Genomic DNA, 18175 nt, shown 5'->3' on the forward strand with positions numbered 1-18175 from the left:
GGCTGTAGCAGACTTAAAAAATACAAAAACCCTGAGGCTCTATAAGATGCATGCTCCCAACCTCTTAAGAGTTCAAACCAAGTTTACCTGGCTCTAATGCACTTCTAAACTTTGAGAAGAGAAAGATATTTCTATAAACTAGGTTTTCAAAACCTTCTAATGCATTTTTAATTAAAAAATAAACTAATTCAACTAATCAGTTAAAAATTCCCTTAAATTCCCATAAAATCACTTCTTTGGATGTGAAACTCATATAGCTTAAGTGAGTCATCTAATAAGGGGAATAAAATGTGGATGTTTTGCTGGTAGTGCGAAAGGGATGGTGTTTAAATTACTTTCAAATGATTTGGATTAAAACCAGTATTATCTCCCCAAGGTCCAAAAATGAATCACATGCAATGCTGGGAAATGAATCCAGAATGTCTAACACCCACGATGCTGTGCTCCTTCCTTCACCCAGAAAAGTATCTGAAAGGCTACAAACAATGGAGCCTTCCCAAGATGCAGTGGGTGGTTTTCTTCCTCACAGTACATGGGCTGAGACTTTCAGAGAACGAGCATTTTATTCTGTAGGAATATGAATCTCAGATTCAGATTTCAGCTATAAAGCTCAAGGTTACTTTTACATTTTGCCACTGAATGTCTTCACCTTCACCAGTTGCCTGTCTAGGGCAGAACAGCTGTAATTCTCCAAATTTTAAGTTGCTGCATCTTGAATGATAGATGGTTGCTTCTCAGAGAATCCAACCCAAGGACAGAGATTATAGTTGTACAATTCAGTATATCTTTAAAATAATATACCCCTAAGGGTGCCTGGTGGCTCAGTTGGTTAAGCGTCCCACTCTTGGTTCAGCTCAGGTCATGATCTCATGGGTGGTGGGACGTAGCCTGGCACCAGGCTCCACTCTCAGCGAGGAGTCAGCTTGAAGATTCTCTCTCTCTTTCCCTCCCCCCACATGCACATGCACTCTCTCACTCTTTAAAATAAATAAATAAATGTTAAAAAAAATAATATAGCTCCATTCTTAAAGCAGTGATGCTTAGCAAGAATCATACAATCCCTCCCTTCAAGTGTATCACAACCCGGGGCGCCTGAGTGGCTCAGTGGGTTAAGCATCTGCCTTCAGCTCAGGTCATGATCCCACAGTCCTGGGATCGAGCCCCACATCGGGCTCTCTGCTCAGTGGGAGCCTGCTTCTCCCTCTCCCTACTGCTCCTCCTGCTTGTACTCTCTCTCTGTCAAATACATAAATAAAACCTTAAAAAAAAAAGTATATCACAACCTGTCTGGGGGTATATGTGCTCTGAAAAAACATAGTCAATACTTTTATTTTATATTTGAAACTGAAAACAAAAGACATTACCTTCACAATATGAACATTTAAAGAAAGGTATGTGAGGGGCGCCTGGATGGTGCAGAGGGTTAAGTGTCTGACTCTTGGTTTTGGCTCAGGTCATGACCTCAGGATTGTGAGATGTAGCCCTGGTCAGGCTCCACACTCAGTGTGGAGTCTGCTTGAGATTCTCCCTCCCTCTCTCTCCACCCCTCCTGCTTGTGCACGTGTGTATGCTCGCTCTCTCTTTTTCTAAAAAATAAATAAATCTTTTAAGAAAATAAAAAAAGAAAGAAAGATATGTGACTCTTACATTAATTAAAAGGGGAAACAGAGTAAGTAAAAGCTGAGATTCCTGTTTCCAGCAGTACGGTGGATTAGATACTCCAAAAGGCCTTTTCACTCCAACAAGGTCCTACCATAGTTTTTAATACATTTCTGGGCTCCCAGAAAGTGGGGGGATCTTTAAAAGGGCAAATAAAATATCTATGGGCTGAAACCAGAAAGATGGGTAGGGATGTGACCCTACAGCAAGTGCTCATTTTTAACACTTCAGTGGGGAGACTGTGCCCTTGGGCCAGCAGGAAGGCAGAGAAGTTAAGCCTGAGATTTTCCAATAATCCCAGGGACTCTCAAAGGGGTAAAGCCATCCCAGGTGGCCACTGCCTGGTGGAAGCATACTCTCTCACAAAAAGCATCTTCAGATCAGACCCTGCACTAATTACAATCAATCAAATATCAGCTTATGAGTAAAGAAAAACAAACAAACCACCATAAGATTCATGAGAAACAACAAACATTAGATTTAGATCTCCAAGAATGTCAGATATTTGAAATATCAGATAAAGAACATAAAACAGCTATGCATGAAATGTTTTTTAAAAAGGACTTAAAAAAAAATGAACAAGCAAAAGAGACCAGATTATAAAAAGAACCAAGTAAAATTACAGAAATGAGCAATGTTAAGTGGTAAAAAAAAAAACCCAAAAACCAAAAAACAAAAAAAACCCCTTACGTACTGGTTAAATAACAGATTAGACACAGCTGAAAAAAGAAAGCGCTATAAAGCAAAGCTAAATAAATAACCCAGAATAGCACAAAGGGAAGAATATGAAATTATGACAGAAAGGTTAACAGTCTTAGAAGAGAGAATGACTGAATACATATAAAATCGGAGTCCCAGAAGGAAAGAATTAAAGAATCAGAAGGTAGACAGTATTTGAACAGATAATACCTGAGAATTCTCAGGAAAGATATAAAGTCATAGATACACAAAGTGTAACAAATTAACAAGGAAAATAACTAAAAAGAAACACACCCTAGACACACTGTAGTAACATTTCAGAATACCAAAGACAAAGAAAAGATCTTTAAAGTAGCTGGAGAGAAGACAGGCAACCTAGAAAAGGCTAAGGATATGGCTAACTGCAGACTTCCCAAAAGTAATAATGGAAACCAGAAAGCATGTGTGTTACATATTCTAGGCTCTAAGACAAAATAACTGTCAACCAAAAATTACACATCTAGCAAATCTATATTTCAAGAACAAAATAAATATATTTTTAGATACACATAAGTGAATTGAAGATCATGAGACCTACCCTGAAGGAAGTGATCTTGAACTTCCTAACCAACCCTTCCTTTCCAATCTTCTTGAATATCAGACTAATACTTCCAAAATAATTTTGATCTTATCACTTCCCTGCTTCAAACTGCCACATGAATTTCTAGAACCTACATAATAAGGTCCAAATTTCTTAGCCTGGCATTGAAAGCACTTTACAATCTAGTTACTCTCCAATGTTCTTCACAATGGACGATCTGGCTCCTCAATTTACTAGCTGTAACCCTAAGCTGATAATTAACCTGACTGAGCCTCAGATTCATCATCTGCAAAATGAAACCTATAAAAACTGATTTCTGAGATCAATTAAAAGAGCCCAGGTAAAGCTATCAGCACAGCACCTGGCACACAGTTCTCAATAAATGGTAGGTGGTATTTTTTCTCATTATAACTTATAGGTCCTAAAATACAACATATGCATTCCCAACTCCATGCCTTTGCTCATAATATTTCCTTCACTTTACTGGCCCTCAACACCTCCATTCCCCAAATCTGCACTAGATAAATGAAAATTATCCCTAAAAGTCCATCTCCTTCTTGAAATTCTCCCCTATCAGGCAAGCGCAAGTAAGTGCTCTTGCTTCTAAATACATTAAAATATTTCCCAAGATGCTACTCTGTTCACTATCTAAACTGTATGTTTCTTCTGGTCTGGAGAAGTATTCATCTTAGATTTCCCTGTTTTGCTCATGAAAAGCTTTACAGCCATGAAAACAGAGACTGCCAAATAAATATGGATTGGCTGGTTAAGTTCCAGCACCCTGACAGAGATACTTTAGAGGAAAAACATGGGGGGGGGGGAAGGCAGCTGTCTTAGGATTTGCTGCATTCTTTGTAACCCTCCAGACAGCTGCACCTCATTCTAAAGACATTATGTATTTTCCTTAGAGAAAGACATCAAACAAGGAAGTCCATGGTGGGCAGGAAGAAGTGATAAGGGTACATGAGCTGACAGCCCACTTCAGGAAACATCTTTCAGAGTCTATTTTCCAAGGAAGTCAATTTGACCTGGTGTTCCTCTCACCCAAGACAAAGAAAACAGTCCTCCAGGAGTTGCCCAGTTGGCACAAAGGAGGTGTTCAATAAAGGCTGGCTGACTCTGAACAGGCAAACCACAGCAACTACTCAGATTATTTTGTTTGTTCAAAAAAAAAAGGAGAGAGGCAGATTTTCTCATCAGCTCTCTTTCAGTTTTCCAGTTAACCATTTGCTGAGGATGCCACAGCTGGCTCCCCAATCCAAAAGCCAGTGACAGCAAATCTCTCAAATGAGTCACAAACAATGCATGATCAAACAACTGAATCAAGTCAGCCCCTCCTTCATTTCTGTGGCTGATGTTAATTAAAGAGCACAAGCAACATGCTATCACATTGAACTAAACAGTTTTTCATTTTAAAAGAAAATCTTTACTGGTGTCAAATTTAAAATTCCACTTTTGTATCTATTAGAGGCCAAGACAAAATGCAATTTTTTTTCATTATATAAAAAACATTTAAAGAAATTAAAGAAAACTTGGAAAAAAGACAAAAGAATCAGCCAGAAAAAGAGAAGAGTAGAAAACAATCAGCCATAAGACTTACCACTCAAAAAAAAAACAGCATGTATCAACATTTTGGTTCACTGTATTTCCATTTTTTCCCCTAAGCATAAGATTAGTTTTGCAAGTTTTGCCTACCTGTAATCATATAGTATATGCTAGTCCCATCTGCAGCTTGTGTGACTTAAATTATACCATAAGCATTTCCCCACTTTTTTTCTTCTTAACTTTGTGTAACTGCATAGATGGTAAAGATTTTTAATTAAACCAAGAAATACCATTTGCTTTCTTTCACAGAAACTACTTTAGTAAAAACTGAGAATTTCCAAAGTTCCTGGGGCCACTAGAGCTAAAATACATGAAAAATGCCTAGACACATAGGAAGTTTTTAAGACAGTTAACTGACTTGCAAGTGACAAAGAGAATATTTACTATAGTCATATCTGGAAAGATACAAAAGAAATTAAATTCATCCTCTGTTCCCAATGAATTTTTAATACCACTGAGAAGATAAAATATATTTACACCCAATAATTGAAACCTAGCATACAACGGTCCTGGCTTTTCTAGAGCTGGGGATATTTTATTCATTTCTGCAGCTCTAGCATGAAAAACAGTGCCTGGCATATAACAGATACTCAAGAAATGACTGTTGGACTAAACTGAACTACAAACTAAGAGCTATGCTTCTATGGAAATAGGAAAGGTCACTGCGAGCTGAGGTTAGGTTAGGCAGAGTAGCGGCATGAATATAGCAGAATGTGACTCTGGCAATAATTTACAGAAAGAAGGCTGAATCATAGAAGCTTTGGGATTCTGTGAAAATGAAAGATAACATAAGAAAAAAGTGTTTGTGGGGCGCCTGGGTGGCTCAGTTGGTTAAGCGACTGCCTTCGGCTCAGGTCACGATCCTGGAGTCCCGGGATCGAGTCCCGCATCGGGCTCCCTGCTCAGCGGGGAGTCTGCTTCTCCCTCTGACCCTCCTCCCTCTCATGCTCTCTGTCTTTCATTCTCTCTCTCTCAAATAAATAAATAAAATCTTAAAAAAAAAAAGTGTTTGTATAGTCTTAATTTATTAAACAGTTTGATGTTTCTACACAATCAGCATTGAAACCCCTGTTGAATATACACTAACTACTCATGGGAAATACAATATATAACATAATAGATACTACCTAAAAACAAAGAAAACACATGAACACAAAGTACTACAGCATTCCTTTAAATCAGAAACAAAGGCTAATTCTCAGGAAGCTTTCTGTATATCATGACAAGTGGCAAAGAGGCAGTAAATTAAGGCTTTAGATCTCCACATACAGTACCATAGTGGATACTGTCCTTGCTAAACTAGGTGTAAAAGAATGTGCTTACCAAAACGTTCTTTCAGGATCTCTTTATACTCCAGTGAAGCTATTTGCATATATGGTTAGCATTCAGAGGGTAGAGAAAGAAGATCTGAAATCTGTATTCAACCCTAACACCATCACACTCACACCACCTGATTCTAAACGTAACTTAAAAAGGGAATCCAGCTTCATGAAGGGTCTCATTCAACAGACTCCATACATCTAACTTCATTCACACGCGTATTTTCTTTTCTTCTTTTCTTTTACCCCACTTGTGCTTTGAAAAAATTCAAAGAATTTATGGAGAAGGAATCTGCCAATATCACATCTCTAACAGCTGCTAACTGGATATACTAAATCCATAGCTCCTTCAGTTACATTATATGTCCATGTCAGAAAGTGTGCTTAATTACAAATATGGTTTCTTTCAAAGAAACTCTTCTAAGCCTAGCCTACTGGGCCTTCTTAAGAGCAAGTAACATAGACCTTAGGGGCTGGGGGGAGGATAATTTTGTCTGGATGTAATACTGCAATTACTTAGGATTCATAAGTATTTCTAATAGCTATCCATTCAGTCTCGGCAGCCTGAAGCACTCAAGAAGAAATGCCTATCAACAAGTCTTTTGGGAATGAACAGCTGATTTGAGGAACTGCATGCCACAGGGCAGGTGTTCTTTGTTTTTCTGAACACACACACACACACACACACACACACACACACACGTCTGATAGTGATTATATCTGCCAGATAATTTAAGAAGAATTAAAACAATATAAAATAAATCATTCTAAAAAATGTTTTAGAATATTTTTCAAAAATTTTCCTGGAAGTTTTAATTTTCAGATTTTGCTAAACTTCAGCACACAAGTTGTCTTATCCCAAGAATACAAACTGTTACTGTTTTAATTCTTTTTGTTTGTTTGTTTGTTTTGTTTTTGTTTTTTTTAAGATTTTTATTTATTTATTTGTCAGAGAGAGAGAGAGAGTACAAGCAGGGGGAGCAGCAGAGGGAGAGGGAGAAGCAGGCTCCTCACCGAGCAAGGAGCCCAATGCGGGACTCGATCCCAGGACCCCGGGATCATGACCTGAGCCGAAGGCAGACGCTCAACGACTGAGCCACCCAGGCATCCCATACTGTTTTAATTCTAAATGAAGCACTTCTCTCTAGGACATCCAAAGATTTGGAAACCAAAAAGTAATTACTACATAATCATTCAAAAAAGACATGTGGTGTAACATTTGTAAGGCTGAACTGCACCTGTCACCAATACAACAAAAGAATATTTTATATACAAACCACACAGCTTTGAACATTTGATAATTTGTTAAACTGGTGCATAACAAGAAATCCACTGTCAAATGCAATACAAGTAACCAGAAATTAGATTAACAAAAATAGTTCAAGATTTCTAAATTTAAAATGCATGGGTTTATCACCCTGAGCAAGTTACTGAATCTCTCTGTACTTGTTTCTTCATCCACAAAATGGGCAAAATAATAGTAACAACCTCTGAGAGTTGTTATCAACATGAAATGAATACATATTAAATTGTTATAACAGAGCCTAGCAAAGGCTAATAAAAAAAAGTGTTATATCAGGAACAAATCTTTTAGATGACAATGCTGAAAAATAATAGTAATTGAAAAGAATAATCATATAAATAAAAAAGACACAGCTATCATGACCTGTGAAAGAATACAGTTTTCAAGGTATTACAGTATGTTTAGAGTACATACAAAATAACAGAAAAAGAGCTCCCTACTTAAAAAAAAAAAAAGCTGCATCCTCTCAAAGTGATTGTCATCAGCCCTATTTTGCAAAATTTTATGCTTCCTCCTATGCTCTGCAGGTAAATCCCAGCCCTTAATCTCAAGAAAGCCACAAAACCTGCACCTCCAGGAGAGCAAAATAAAGTTAAGGGTATGCGAGGTCCTTAGCATCTTCTTTAGTTTTATTAACAAGCCACCAAGTTGAAATTCATTCCTAAACTAAATTGCCAAATGTGTCTGCAATAAAAACTGCAAACTTTCATGTGAACAGAACTTTTCAACAATAGCGAGTTGTTCCAATCTGTGAATAGGACAGTGTCAATGTGACCAACAAAGCCGGGAGCTGGACATTCCTGACACCCTTGTCCCCTGGCTAGCCTTTGATCATTTATATCTCCCCACCACATGTTTTTGGAAATCACTTTCAGGCAAAGTATATGGACAACATCTATACCCTGAAACTGATCCCTCATCATAGAGTCCTGTTTCCACAGCTCCTCAGACCCTCACTTTTATCTACCACCATTATGAACATTCCACAAGAATGAACATCAAACACAGGAGTGCTTTGTTTTCCTAGTCTGTCCACCCCCACTCCCAGTCACTTTGTGCTTTAATTTGTATATTTTGGAAAACATCATGGGATGACAACGGCAACTCAGCCAAACAATAAAATGACCTAAGAACTGAAAAGACCTTCGGATGGTTCTACGGATCTGGTCACCTGCGGATGTCCACCACAGAAGTGTGGTAGTGCTTTATGGAAACGCGACTTTAGAACTCACTTGGAACACTGTCTTGGAAAGGAGACTTGACTTAAGTCTTAGTTCTCTTACCTGGAAATGGGTTAATAAAATCCACCTCACAAAGTTCTTGTAAGCACTAAATGAGATAAAGATTTCAAAGTGCCTACTATACAGTACATGCTCACTAAATACAATCTACTTCAGTCCTGTCCAACTGTCCTGGGACACACAAATCTAAGAGAATTCAGACAGTGGAAAAGAATAAACTCCCAAGTTTGTCAATGTGACCTGATCAAAATGGCCCAGATGCTATTTCAGGGTAAAGGTCTGTGGGGTCTCCTAGGCCAGGCTGGAGACAAAAAGGATACTTGATTGAGATCTGTGCCATTTTATTTCCCCCAAAGTAAAGCTGGGTTTGCCCAATTCAGTTCCTTTGTTTACAGCAAGAGAGAAATGAACAGCAGACCCCCAGAAGGCTATGACCAAGAAGACAGGCCTCAGAGCTGTGCCTCGCTGGTACTTCGGAAGGCCCCTCACTATCCACTTCTGGGCAAGGCGCTCGCTCCGCAGTGTCTTCTAGCAAGTTCCGAGCCCACGCCTAAGCTGCCACCGTCTTTCCAGAGAGATGTACCCTCTGCCCGGGGACCAGCCCACCGCCCGGAGCGAGCTACCCGGGCCTCTCACGGGCCCCTCACACCCCCGCGCCCACCCGGCTGGGACCCCGCCTGGAGGCCCCGCATCGACCCCTTTCCGCCGGGACGCGGGCGCGCGCCGCTCCTCCGGCCGAGTCCCCCGCTTGCGGAGCCGGGACCGCTATTCCCGCCTGGACCGATTCCAGCCGCTCCGCTCAACTCCCATCCGTCCCAGATCCTCCTCTCCCAAAGGCAGAAACACGCACACTCACCCCTGAAAAGCAGTAGTAGGAAGAAGTCGGGCAGCCGGGCGCAGAGCCGGACCGCCGGCCGCCGCCTCAGCGCCATGACGAGGGGAGCTGAGGGGCCGCGGGCTCGCGGCGCAGCTAGGCTTCCCCGCGCGCATGCGCCCTGCCTGCCGGGGCCCCCTACTACCCGCCCCTAGTTACCATAGCGACACCTGGCCCGGCACAGCCGTCACCATGGTGACAAAGGAAGCTGAAATCTGGTTGCTACGATGCAGGGATGCTCTAGACCCGCGCCCATGCGGTCTCATTCAAAGAATTTGATGGAGGAGGTAAAGAAGTGTGTTCAAGAATGGGGCGGGGTTGGGCGCCTGGGTGGCTCAGTTGGTTAAGCGACTGCCTTCGGCTCAGGTCATGATCCTGGAGTCCCTGGAACGAGTCCCGCATCCGGCTCCCTGCTTGGCAGGGAGTCTGCTTCTCCCTCTGACCGTCCCCCCTCTCATGTACTCTCTTTCATTCTCTCTCTCTCAAATAAATAAATAAAATCTTTAAAACAACAACAAAAAAAGAGTGGGGCGGGGTAAATTTCCATAGCTATAAAATGAATCAGGCACTACAAATCGGAGAAGGAACACTCAATTAAAACTTGGAAATGAAGTGTTTTCTCACAAATAAAGATGCAACCTAATTGTCTTTGAAGCATTATTGCCTGCACCTCTTTTTAGGCCCTGATTCCAAATGTGATGGAAGGAAAAAGCACTGAAATCTCCTTAAAACACAAGCAAGACAAAAAAAAAAAAAACACATAAGCAAGACATTTATTATGTAGCATATAAAAGTGATTCTAAAATAAACATAATCCATAGTTTCTGTGGTAGATCAAAAACATGATGATAGGGGCGCCTGGGTGGCTCAGTCCTTAAGCGTCTGCCTCCGGCTCAGGTCATGATCCCGGGGTCCTGGGATGGAGCCCCTCATCGGGCTTCCTGCTCAGCGGGAAGCCTGCTTCTCCTTCTCCCACTCCCCCTGCTTGTGTTCCTCTCTTGCTGTGTCTCTCTCTGTCAAACAAATAAATAAAATCTTTAAAAAAAACCACATGATGTTATACCCATAGTTTCTTGGAGAAAAGCAGGATAATTCTTTGCTCTGATTTCTGAATATTGGAAAATGGTAAGGCCAGGGTAGAAAATGGAGCAGAATCTTATGAGGACAAGGAGATAAGATGAAGGATAAAATGCACTGGAAATTGGACCAAAGGATGGAGGAAGTTTTGTGTGTCACTTAATACTGTGAAAATTCTTGAAATAGTTTGTATTATATCTAATATAGAAAATCCACCCTTAATGCTCCAGAAAAAACTTAAAAACAGAATTTTGAATATAATTATTAGTATAATATGCCAGAGTTTCCAACAACTAATATTTTTTTAATGTTTAACTTAAGGACTTCATTTTTCACACAGTCTCCCTACATTTTTTTAGTATTTTTAGTTTTTACAAAGTAGAACAGTGTGTGTGTATAATTTCCATATGTACCGAATTATGAATGCCAAGAAACATGAAATAGATTGAGGTTGTTGCCAAGGATATGCTTCAACTGCCATCACTTTATGATCTTCTTTATAAATCTTTATAATTGCTCAAAACTTTGCAAGTGTGAATTAATTACATTCTCAAAATCTCATAAAGACAGAAAAAAATTTAAAAATAACTCAACAACCTGCTATGATTTTATTTGTCCTTCCTTTCTTAAACCTTCTTTCTGTTCCAGTTCACCATATTCCAGTCACAAGTAAAAGTATCTGAAAATTATATTAGAGTGGCAGCCTTTCTCCCTTCATCAAACACAACTTACAGCAATTAAAAAGAGGAAAATTCTTCTTAGGCCCACTGACTTTTTTCCTTTTGCTTTCTCTTTTCTTTATCATTCCCTTTAGTTCCTGGATATATAGCCAGGCATATTTGCCTAAATGAAGGAGTCATTTTGGTTACCTGAGAAATATGAAGTGTCCGACTATGGATGGAGTAGTTTTCAAAAACCAGTGCCTCTTTTCTCCTGCTGTATTTCCTGTGTTTGCACTGTGATATGATTATATTAAATGGTCTTCTCTGTTAGGGAATCTTTTCAAACTCAGAAGACAGAGTTTGACAGACAGCCAGAGAGAAAGGCTCCATGAATATTCTATATGGAACAGAGGTTCCTATGAGAGCAGATGCAGGTGCTTCATGGTAAAACATTGATTTTCCTCCACAGATGGAGTCTGCATGTTATGGCCAGTGGTTGAGACACAATCCTGGAATGGAGCCTAACTAGTGATGCACTAGGACAGGGGAGGATGTACTTGACTGTGAAATGATCTGCTTCTCCATACGATTTAATTGTTCCCAGGAGAGCTCTGGCCCTGTTCGGAAGGGAACCAGAGTTTTGGAAGCATTCAGTGAGTGGGGCTGTGGAATCTACGCTTCTATCACCACATTATCCGACTGAATATGCTTATTTCTAATGTGTGATTTACTAAGGAGAAATACATTTTTTAGAAGCACTCAGGGAACTAAATACACATGTGCTAAACTTGAACAAAAGCATTTGCAAAGTGTAAATCAAGTAGCAAAGAGTAGGGTTTCCTGTGAGAGTCACCCCTGAACAGAAAGGAGAGGTCCTGGAAGCAGCAATTACAGGAGGGGAAGTATAAGCTCTGGAGTCTAATGGACAATGATTCAAGTTCTCGGTTTTTGTAAACTTGAGAAAGTTATTTAATTTCCCTAAGCCTTGGGTTCTTTGTCGGTAAAACAGGGATAACAATACCCACCTGAAGTGGTCATTGTGAGGATTGTGTGAAATAAAGGTCTGGAACATACTAGGTGCTCAATAGATGTTTGTGGTCTGTGCCCCTTCCCTTTCCTACTCTTTTGGCTCAGACTGGGCCAAATGATACAATATTCCTGGAGAGTCTTAATAAAGAAAAAGACCTTCAGCCTGTAGATGGGTTAGAGAGAATGAGAAGCAAAGTGGAAGTTTTACATCAATGTGTGTTTGTTCTCTTGGTGTGATTATATTCTTAGAAAGTAACATGACTCGGGCTTCTGTTCCTTCAGTATGCCATGATCCACCTGAACAATCACCTGAAGTCAACCCTCACAGCAAGAGAGAAGTGAGATCCATTGACTGAGGGAGGTCTCTGACCCTAGATTCATTCTGTAAAAGCATTCCTCTTCAGGGCTTAGCAAAGATTCTGTTGCTCCATCTCGTCTCCATTCAGGTTTCCTCTTCCTTGAAATATTTCCAGCTCTGTTCTCTCACATTTTCTCCTAACTATCAGGCTCTGCTCCTTCTCTTCAAAATATCTCTTCAAGTTCATTTAAATAGGAGGATTTCTACCCCTCCCCCCAATCTAAGGAAACAGTAGGAAGGAAAACCTCCATCCCCTCTAACTAGATGTGCTGCTCATGCTATATAAGGAAGGAAAGTTGTGCAGTTCAGTTTATTTGCATGGTCCTCTCCTTCGTAGTAGTTCAGTTGAGGAAGGTGATATAAATGCCAATATTTTGGCTTAAAGTGTCTTCCTAGAGAGAAACCTTTATAAGCAGCTGTTTAGCAGCCCTTTCATATTTCACCAAAAGGAGGCTGGTGTTCATGTGCTAGAGTGTGTTATTATGTGTTTGTGCATGGTGGTATTTAAATAAGTATATCATACATGTCACGGGTGAAAGACTCACTCACTTCTGCTAGGGGAGGAGTTGGAGGGTCCCGTCACCATTAGCCAGGATCTTTACTCACCGGTGCACCTGGAAATGCAACACAACAACCAAGACTGAATGGACAATTTCATGACCACAACAGAGCCCTGACACAGGATTTGCTGCTCTGAGGCTGAAGGCTCTAAGAACTGTGAATCCCAAGTTCCCCTGTTAAGGAGTCTGCCTCAGTTCCTTCTCTGAGGAAGTAGAGAAGCAGGATTTGCCTGTATGCTCCCTCCAGACACCAGGGAAAAGGTGTTAGGGACAGTGAGCAAACAACACTCCCCAGACCACCTTCAGGAAGGGCACGTGTGATGAGATAAAACAAACAAGCTCTTTCCTCTACTTGACTTGATGAATATTTCCACTGGCCAGCGGGGGAAGATGGGAAATGTTTCCTCATCTGTGCTTCAGGACTGGAGACACGAATGAGCACAAAGGACACATATGCTATCAGGACTATCTTGGAGCCAGGCTAAAGAGCAGATTCAGGGGCAGGGGTGGGGCAGCTCCTAAGAGTGGGCAGACAGCATATCTGCAGCTCTGCAGCTCAAGTTGTGTGCCTCTGGGATGCTCCAACTACTTTGTTTACAGATTGGAGATATTTTTATCCCAACTTCCAATTAGAGGTAATTTTCTCTTCATACAAATTGTACCATCGAGTGTTTACTTCCTGGGAGCACCAAAGAGAGACCAGGGCCTCTGCTATCTCCCTCTTGTGCTGCAGGGAATCTTGCACTTCCTTCGGGGTCCCTTCCAGGGTCAATTCCCTACTGTACAGTTTGGGGAAGAGGCAAGTTCTTCCTGATAGCCTTGGGCCCAGGGGTTTGGCCTGGTAACTTGTACTGCTCATTTCTTTCCAGGGATGAAAGGATACTTTTTGTGGTTGCCATTGCAGAGTTTCTGGACATCCTGTTCTAGGACTGGAAAGAGTGGGTATTTGATTCTATTTCCCAGATCTGTAATGCGATGAGGGTTATACCACAAGCCTTTTTTCCCCTAGATATTATTCACTACCATGCCTCTTATGCAAATGGATAAGGGCTCTAGAAAGGACTCTGAAGTTTCTCTTTAATCCCAGAGAATTGTATTCCCACAAAATTTAGGATTGGGAGGAGTGGATGTGTTTGGTCCTCTGTGATGATATCAGGTCTTCAAATACTCAATAGCACAGCAGAGATTTACTGCAGTTGGGAGGCTACTCTAGCCCTACAAAGGACAGAGGACCATCCCCTGAGAATGTCTACACTCTCCACCCTTTACACTCTGAGGTCTTGCCTTATTCCTGTCACTTTCCAGGCAGTATTTCATATTCTGGCCAAGCCTTGTTCCCTAGAATTGCACTGCCCAGTGTAGTCCATGCCTAGCACAAGCATCTGACCAAGACAGACTCCGGAAGTACTGGGAAGCTCTGCTAAGCATTTAGATCCTCCTTGTGCAGTGCCCCCAACATCAATGGTCACCCCACTGCCACCAACCTAGAGCAAGCTGCATCAGTTTTCATTTAGATTGTGAAAATGATCTGTAGGCACCTGCCTGTATCTTCTGTTTCTAGACTTTTTTTTTCAAAATTGTGAGTAATACAGGGCCTGGAACATTGGTAAATGCTCAACAAATATCTGTGGAATGAATGTCAATGAGACTCCTGCATCTTACCAAACATGTTGTTCTGCTTAAAATTCTTAAGTGGCTCCATATTATCTTCAGAATCCAGTTACAATCCCTTCTATAACTAAAAAAGTCATGGCTGAAATAGATAAGTCCTTTGGTCATGAGCAACAAGACAACTTCTCAAATTACATCCTCATCTATGTTCTCGAATCTAGTTACATGGAGTCATTTGAACTTCTTATGACTTGTCATGCTCTCTTGAACTCCTGGAATTACCCATGTGGTCCCTTTGGCCTGCATCACCTCTCCTCCAGCCAACTCGGTTTTCTAGCTGTATCATGTATTTGAGGAACCACTCTAAGCATCACATCTTCATGGGAGAACTTCTTGACCCCATTGTTCCTCCAAGATGATTGAGGTGGCCCTCCTCTGTCCTTCCATAATACACTATGTATTCATATATTTTACACTTCATCACACCGTATTCTAATGCCATATTTTCCCTGTAGTTGTTTTCAGACTTCTAGAGTTTAATAGGTTTCAACCTTCCTTCTTTTCTAACATATGCCTTTGAGACTTTAATTTCATTCTAAATACTTCATTAGCTGCATCCCCCAAAGTATGCTATATATTGTCTTCATTATCACTTGGTTCCAAGTATTTTCTAACTTCCTATATGATTTCTACTTGACCATTCATCATTTAGAAGTCTGCTTTATTAATTTCCCAATATCTGGGGGCTGGGGCCACGTGGTCATGACTGCCTTCTAGTTTTATTGCACTGTGGCCAGAGAATAAGGTCTGTGTGAAATCAGTGCTTTTTGCAGCTTAGTGAGGGCTAGTTGTTTTAAATGCTTCCTGCATGCTTAAAAAAAATGTATTCTCTAATGGTTAGGTATAGAGTTTTAAATATATAATCCAGGGATGTCTGGGTGGCTCAGTCAGTTAAGCATCTGCCTTTGGCTCAGGTCATGATCCTGGGGTCCTGGAATGGAGTCCCGAGTCGGGCTCCTTGCTCAGTGGGGAGCCTGCTTCTTCCTCTCCTCCTCCCCCTGCTTGTGATCTCTTTCTCTCTGATAAATAAATAAATAAAATCTTTTAAAAAACAAACAGATAAATAAATCCAATCAGTTGAATTTTATTGTGCTACTTGAAACTTCAGTATCTTTGCCTTTTAAAATAAATTAGCAAACAATTTCTGGGAACTTTTTGTTAAATACCACACTATGATTATGGATTTCTCATCATTTCATTATAATTCTGTCAAAATGCTTTTTAGTCTTAACTACATGGTGTATAGGCTCAGGAGCGTTTTACCATTCTCATGACACCATGAAGCACACATGTGGCTCTCACTCTCTCCCTGCCTCCTCTCCTCTCCCTCTCCCTCTGGCTTAACCAGAAAAGTGCTACCTTTGCCTGCCTCAGGACAGCTTCTTTGTTCTCAAGCTCACTGGAGCCTTAGTTGCTCTCCCAAATAAGCCTAGCAAACATTTTCTTCCAAATAAACACAGTCTTTTCCATGAATAAAATCATTAACAGTAAGTTTACAAGCCCCAGGAGGAAATAACTTACCACAGGCAGAGTCAGCACACATAACAAGTGGGAGAATCAACACCTCCAAATCTTGAGACAATAAAATAATCCAAAAGAGATAATAAAATAAGTAGGCTTACAAAATTTAGAGGGAAAATGGACTAGACAACACAGAGAAATAAAAGGGTATTGGAAAAGAATAAGCAGATGAGAAAAAGAACCACACAGAATTTCTAAAAAAATGAAATATTTAGGGAATAAAAAATAACTTCAGTAGGTGAATTAATAGTTGACTGAAAAAAAATAGTGAAACGAAAGATTGATTTTAGGAAATTACTGTGGATGAGGCACCAAGAGATAAAGACATGAAAATATGAAAAAGATGTTAAGAGATGTGCAAAACAGAATGAAAGTTGTGTAGGAATGAAGTGATAACAAGGAAAAGGCAGTCATTGAAGAGGTAATGGCTCAGAACTTTTTAGAATTGATGAAGGTCATAAATCCTTAGTTTGAAGAATCTATCCCAAACATAACACCCCAGGATAAAGAAAGATCTCATTTTGTTGAGTCACCCCTAGCCAAACGACAGAGTGAAATGTTAGAACCCCAAACTAAAAGAAAAATCTCAATCGGAGGGGGAGACGAACAATGAGAGACTATGGACTCTGAAAAACAAACTGAAGGTTCTAGAGGGGAGGGGGGTGGGGGGATGGGTCAGCCTGGTGATGGGTATTAAAGAGGGCACGTACTGCATGGAGCACTGGGTGTTAACGCAAACAATGAATCATGGAACACTACAACAAAAACTAATGATGTAATGTATGGTGATTAACATAACATAATAATAAAAAGAAAGAAAGAAAGAAAGAAAGAAAAGAAAAATCTCAACGCTAGTTATGTTGAAAAGGTAGGCTATTTAAAAGGAAAAAACAATAGTGATAGTAGAGGCTGGAACAAAATGGAATCATTGCTTCAAAGTGCTGAGGGAAATGGGAAGTCAGTCTAGGATTCTATACCCAGCTCAATTATAAAGCTGAGCAAATCTTTAATCACAAAGCACTCATTGGGGCTCACAGTATATCTTGCTCTATCTAGGCCACTGTCAGAAATTCATCTTTTTCCTGTTCCTTTATTTTCTTCCCCTACCTTCTCCCATCCCCCCTCTTCTCTTTTCCTTCCTTTTCTTTTTTCCCTTTTCCTTTCTTTTTTTGTTACCTATGGAACAAATCAGCCACCATCTTCCACATAAAGGCTGGACTGGGAGCAAGGACCCCCAGACTTAGCTATTGAGTCCTCCTCGTTTAATTCCTTTCAGTTCTCTAGGATTTATTTTCCCAATTTTTTTTCATGGGAATTATGTATTTTCTGTCCCTCACAGGGTTTCTGTGATTATTTAAATGAAGCAGCAGATACAAAAGCATTTTGGAAGAAGGAAAAGCAAATGGTACACATGCAGAGGATTAGTATTCTCTTCAAGGAGGTAGAGAAAGTTTTCCAGCCACTTTGTCCTCCCCTTTTCCTCTTGGCTAGCTGGATAATCTCATGTTGGAGTCTCTCCTGCAGCCAGCATAGATGGCTGGCCCCGCCAGTGCCTGAGATGCTAGGCTGGGTGAAGCCTCCTCCCTGAATCCAAAAGGCAGCCTAGTTCCCTAGGCAGGGGCTGAAAAGTATTAACTGTGGCAAGAAGTATTAGCCATATGCCACTTAATTCCTGTTAATCAGGATTGAGGGGAGCTTGTGCTTGTAAGTTACAGATGAGCCAGCCGTCATCCGGAGGCCCCGCTGGGCTGATGCTCAGACAGGCACCGTGGGCACAGCGCAGCAGTACTCTCAGACCCCAGCTGAGCCAGTCCCACCCTTCCACATTTCCCTTGCCTTCAAGGTCTCGCCTTATCCTTTTTCTCCCCAATCACTTCTTAGATTTGATTCCCTTTCCTCTCATTTATTATTATTCCTACTCTTCCACTTCTAAGTTAACATTCATCGTTTATATTCCTTTGCTCCTGTTTTCTCTGACTTACTTTTTTGTCTTCTTTGAAAAATTCAGCGGAGTAAA

At 40.7% G+C, this 18175-nt stretch overlaps 1 protein-coding gene across 1 annotated transcript in view; it reads right to left on the reverse strand.

Annotated features, from left to right (window-relative positions):
* The window catches only part of JAM3 (junctional adhesion molecule 3), a 103865-nt gene extending 94488 nt beyond the window's left edge, over window positions 1-9377 (reverse strand). Inside the window, 1 exon segment of the mRNA XM_021696406.2 lies at window positions 9263-9377. Within this exon segment, the coding sequence (XP_021552081.1) occupies window positions 9263-9338 (76 nt within the window). The 5' untranslated portion in view covers window positions 9339-9377.
* Window positions 9378-18175: the final 8798 nt, after the last annotated feature.

This window comes from Neomonachus schauinslandi, chromosome 11, assembly GCF_002201575.2.
Source record: "Neomonachus schauinslandi chromosome 11, ASM220157v2, whole genome shotgun sequence".
Lineage (NCBI taxonomy): Eukaryota > Metazoa > Chordata > Mammalia > Carnivora > Phocidae > Neomonachus > Neomonachus schauinslandi.